Source organism: Scardinius erythrophthalmus, assembly GCF_964197995.2.
Source record: "Scardinius erythrophthalmus genome assembly, chromosome: 21".
In the NCBI taxonomy this organism is placed as follows: domain Eukaryota; kingdom Metazoa; phylum Chordata; class Actinopteri; order Cypriniformes; family Leuciscidae; genus Scardinius; species Scardinius erythrophthalmus.
In genome coordinates, this window is record NC_138241.1 from 12,632,275 (window position 1) to 12,637,222 (window position 4,948).

At 40.2% G+C, this 4,948-nt stretch overlaps 1 protein-coding gene across 1 annotated transcript; it reads right to left on the bottom strand.

Moving 5' to 3' along the window:
• Positions 1–843: 843 nt before the first annotated feature.
• On the bottom strand, positions 844–3,967 carry cyp1b1 (cytochrome P450, family 1, subfamily B, polypeptide 1; the record flags this gene model as incomplete). Its single annotated transcript, XM_081350293.1, has 2 exons — positions 844–1,660; positions 3,060–3,967. The coding sequence occupies 2 exons, from the start codon at positions 3,965–3,967 to the stop codon at positions 1,099–1,101; spliced, it is 1,470 nt and encodes a 489-aa protein (XP_081206419.1). The 3' UTR covers positions 844–1,098.
• Between the last annotated feature and the right edge of the window lie 981 nt (positions 3,968–4,948).

Genomic DNA, 4,948 nt, shown 5'->3' on the forward strand with positions numbered 1-4,948 from the left:
CACATGGCCTGGGAACTAGAAGTTCAGTAATAAACTTACATATTAATGTTTTGCACAAAAATATATAGTAGACATAACACAGTTCAACAGCCTATTAACATCAAATGTTATTACAGTACAAAAAGATATTACCGCAAATCAAACATCGCTATTACAATTCAGAATTACATTGCAGCACTGCAGTTAGAAGCGTGAAAATATTTGTCACAACACACACTATACAGTTAGTTAACAAACCCTGAAATTCCCCTTCTGGATTCCCCTAACTAGAAGGGACCCAAGGGATACAAAATGTAGGAGGAGGCTGTGGTGAACACAATGGAAGTGGACTGCGTTAAACCCACCTATGTTTATTTGGTAATTATAAATTAATGGTAAGAAGTCAGTAATAACAAGGCATCGACCTCAACAATGCTGTAATGCACAGGGATTAAGAGGAACAATAAAGTGCTATAAAAGTATACTGTACAAATTTATCAGTTTATGAACAGTATATAGTGACGATTACAGTGTAAACACAGGGCACAGGGCTCATTTGAACTAAAGGACTATGCAACAACTAAACAAGGAAAAAGTACTTTTAGCTCAATGCAGTCATGTAAAATATTAACAGAACATTGTTAAAGTCAACATAAATAGATAAAAGCAATTGTATGTCTGCATGTTATATACAGACTAGGAGAACTAGAATTAGAAACATACTCGACTAAATAATGCTATGCATGTAAATGACTCAAAACTCTCAGAAATCAAACATGGAAGCTTTCATTTGTATGAATAAAGCAAGTCACCATGTAATGTCCTGTTATGTAGCTTTTGCTTTGCTGCTCTTGCAGAGTATATTATAAATCAGTGCATTGTGTAGTTACAGTAATGCATGAGTGTGTTTTTATTCCTGTAGCTCGTTCTGAGCAGGAAAATGTTTTGCCTGAGTATATGTAGTCTTTAAATATATTTATATTTATATATAAATATATGCAGATATGAGATATTCTTCAGTGTTTGTTTTCTTATCCAACCTTCATTTGCCAGAGTATTTAAGTTGTGTGCTTTGATTTCACTTCAAACTTGAGGTCTTTGTCTCTGTTCTGTAGGAGTCTAAGACATTTCTACCATGCTGTCCAGGAGTTCTGCGCTGTCACGGAGTGTGACAGACACTTTAAAGGCTTTGGGTTTAATCGTGAGCCCATAGTCAAAGTCCATGTTGGGGATACTTTCTGCTGTAAAGCTACACTGATGTAGCAGCAATGAAGTGAAGAGGAAGAGCTGTATCTTGGACAGGTCTTCTCCAATGCATCTGCGCTTCCCCGCAGAGAAGATCAGCACGTTGGTGGTTAAGTCTTTGTTGAGCGCTCCATCCTCGTCCAGGAATCGCTGTGGGTTGAATACCTCAGGTTGATCCCATTTGGTCGGGTCATGGTTCAAAGACCATTGGTTGATGAAAATGATGGTATCTTTGGGGATGTCATAACCATTGATGGACGTATCCGTGGTCGTGCTGTGGGGGATCGTTATGGGGACGAACGAGGTGAATCGCATGACTTCGTAGATGAAGGCTGTGAAATATGGAAGACGAGGCTGGTCTGCAATGGTTGGAAGGCGACTGCGATCCACCACTCTGTCTACATCCTCCTGAAGACGTTTCTGGACTTCTGGATACCTGTAATATAAGTGAAGACCTCTTTCAGCATTTTCAACTTTCTACTGCTTGAGTTCACCAAGTCACCAAGAATTTATTATGGACATTAAATGTCGACATTGCAAACATTTGTATTGCGAAGCAGAACAGCTGTTTCATTGAGGATTTAAATGATGTTTTATTAACAAAGTTCGGGAGGAGCACGTTCAGATAATTAACACGAGAGCACTCAGCAATCAACGATAAGAGGTGTATACTGTATATTCACTAGTCTCACCTCAATTTATTGACAGTTTAGCAGCATCCCTCCACCACCCCTTCTCCACACTTCTAGTCCTAACCATTTAAATACGGGGGGAGTACTCTGGGTTCGGGCCGAACTCCGAGCTCAGAGCCCTCTCCCCGGACAGCACGCCAAATACGCATTAAACTTTACTCCCTCTTATTGTATGTAAGTGTGAAATCGTGAAATGTAATTTGTATCCCATATATGTATATAAAATAAGCCTAAAGTCTCATCTGTACTAGTATCCTGCATGAAGCAGTCATTGAGTTGAGTTTCACAGAGTGGCCTACATGTTAAAAAGTGTTAGTGGGTCAGATTTCATGTTGTGTTTCTGTAACCTGCCCTCATTATTTGCTGCCAGTACCTGCACGGAAGAGTTACATAACACGAAAGCTGTTGGGTGTTATTGAGATCCGTATGTCTCTTGTGGACTCTTGTAAATCTGTAAGTTGTCGTACTGCAAAGCTAGAGTTCGCCCAATAATAAAAAAATTGTCGTCACTTACACACCTGCATGTTGTTCTGAACCTGTATGAGTTTCTTTCTTCTGTTGAACACAAAAGAAGATATTTTAAAGAATGTTGGTAGCCAAAGAGTTGATGGTAGCCATTGACTTCCATAGTAGGAAAAAAAAACATACTATGGAGGTCAATGGCTACTTTCGTCAACTGTCTGGTTACCAACATTCTTCAAAATATCTTAATTTGTGTTCAACAGAAGAAAGAAACTAATACAGGTTTGGAACAACATGAGGGTGAGTAAATGATTACAAATGTATAACTTTTGGTGAACTATCCTTTTAAAGTGCTGCATAGTTCAGCTAAATAAATAAATAACAATGCTGTTATAATGTACTAATGTTAGTTTCAAACCCATTTTTATTTTATTTTTTTCTGGGCAACATAAGGAGATTCATTGCAGCGGCTCTTTTTCATGCAATGAATGTGATCATTGATTGATAGTGTCAAGCAGAGTATATTGAATAAATCATGTTGCTTTTTTCCTTTTTGGAGCTTCACGGTATAAATCATTGTCCACTGAGCAGATTGAACGTCCAGCAATATTTCTTCTTTTGTATTCCCACAAAAGTAGTTTTATGTGATTTTAAAAAAAATAATGTATTTAAAGCATTTACCTGACTAGTAACAGAATGATCCACTGTAGAGCTGTAGATAGAGTGTCTTGACCGGCTCCAAAAATATCTGTCATGGTCGATGGCACGAACTCCTCATCCAGAAAGACCCTCGGCCCCCCTGACATCGCTTTATCCAGAGCTACGATGAGCGCGTCAGTCATGTCACGGACAAGGCTCAATGAAATAGTCTTGCGGTGCTCCACCACTTTGGAATGAATAAACTCGTAAAACTCCACGTTGAGTGCTTTAAACTGGTCAAAGAGAGTTTTGATTGGGTTTGGGAAGTACTGCAGCCAGGGCATCACATCCACGATGCTTCCAGCTCCGACTGTCTTGGTAAACTTATCATTTCTGCCCACCACCTGCTGGAACTCCACATCATCAGGTGAGTACCGGTTTCCGAAGCACACGGCGCTCATGGTGTTCGCCACAGACACCACCAAATACCGATGCGGTTCGAAGAATCGCTGCTCGCGTGTTTTAGTCAGAAACAAACGGATGAGCTCTCCGATCTCGCACACGATGTGCTTCTCAAAAGTTTGTTTGGTTTGGATGTTGGCTGTGGAGAAATTTCTCACGGTGCTTTGGGCGATCTTTCGATGCAGTTTCCACCACTGGCTGTAGCTATTGAACGCCAAACTTTTCCCACCGGACACGAACCGGAACGAAGCGAAGTCGGGTCTGCCGGCAAAATCGGCAGCTTTTTTTACAAGCGCCGCTTTAATCGCGTCTCCGTTCAGAACCACCACGTCTCGGCTGCCAAGTTTGATCTGAAACACGTCGCCGTATTTCTGGGCCATTCGGGTGAAGAAAAAGTGAGGACAGTTACCGAGCTGAGCGGCGTTACCGATGACCGGCCATGGGAACGGACCCGGTAACTGACACCGACCGGGTCGCCGCCAGAACATGAGCGTTAAACACACCAGCAGAGATAGTAAAGCACTCCGCGACGAAAGCTGGATGAAATCATCCACAGCCGCTAGAAAATCCATTTTTGCTATATTTGCAAGCCTCGAAATCAATGCAGAATCACTTTGAAGTGGTCAAACACAATTTACCTGTTGAGCATCAATCACTGTTAAAGTGTCTGAGTGATTCCTATGAAATTATAGAGTGGGGATAAAGTTTGTAGTGTTGTGATGGTTGGTCTAAGATGAAATGAGTTTATCCACGAATTGATCCACGACTAAATCACATCACTGAGAGTCTCCTCCTTTACACACACACATACACATGCATGCACGCACGCTCTCTCTCTCTCTCGCTCTCTCTCTCTCTCTCTCTCTCTCTCTCTCTCTCTCTCTCTCTCTGAATGCGTGACTTCAACTGCTATGTATTTTGAACTATCTATCTATCTATCTATCTATCTATCTATCTATCTATCTATCTATCTATCTATCTATCTATCTATCTATCTATCTATCTATCTATCTATCTATCTATCTATCTATCTGTCTATCTATCTATCTATCTCGCGTGAAAAAAATGTCACCATGCTGTTTAAAAAAAAAAAAAAGCAACAAAACCTGGTAATCGTAATTTTAATTCACCAAAGAATTCCTGAAATTACGGAATATTGCAAAGAAAAAACATGAGTCTAGCCTACATATAATGGGCTAAATTTGCGGTGAAACTGTTTAACAAGGCAAAACGTGTAGCCTTCCAGGGTAAAATAAATGATATTTTATCGTCTAAATCTAGTTATCCACTGAAATGGGTTAATATTTTTTGCTTAATTCAAAGCTGTTGTAATGGGGATGCTTTAGTTTTCTCGTGTTTGCAACTTCACTACCGTGCAAGTCAGACCAGATCGTAGAAAGAATGATGATGTGTGCTGAAACTGTGCATCAAAACTAATGTTTGACAGGACAATATACAGTAGTGTACTT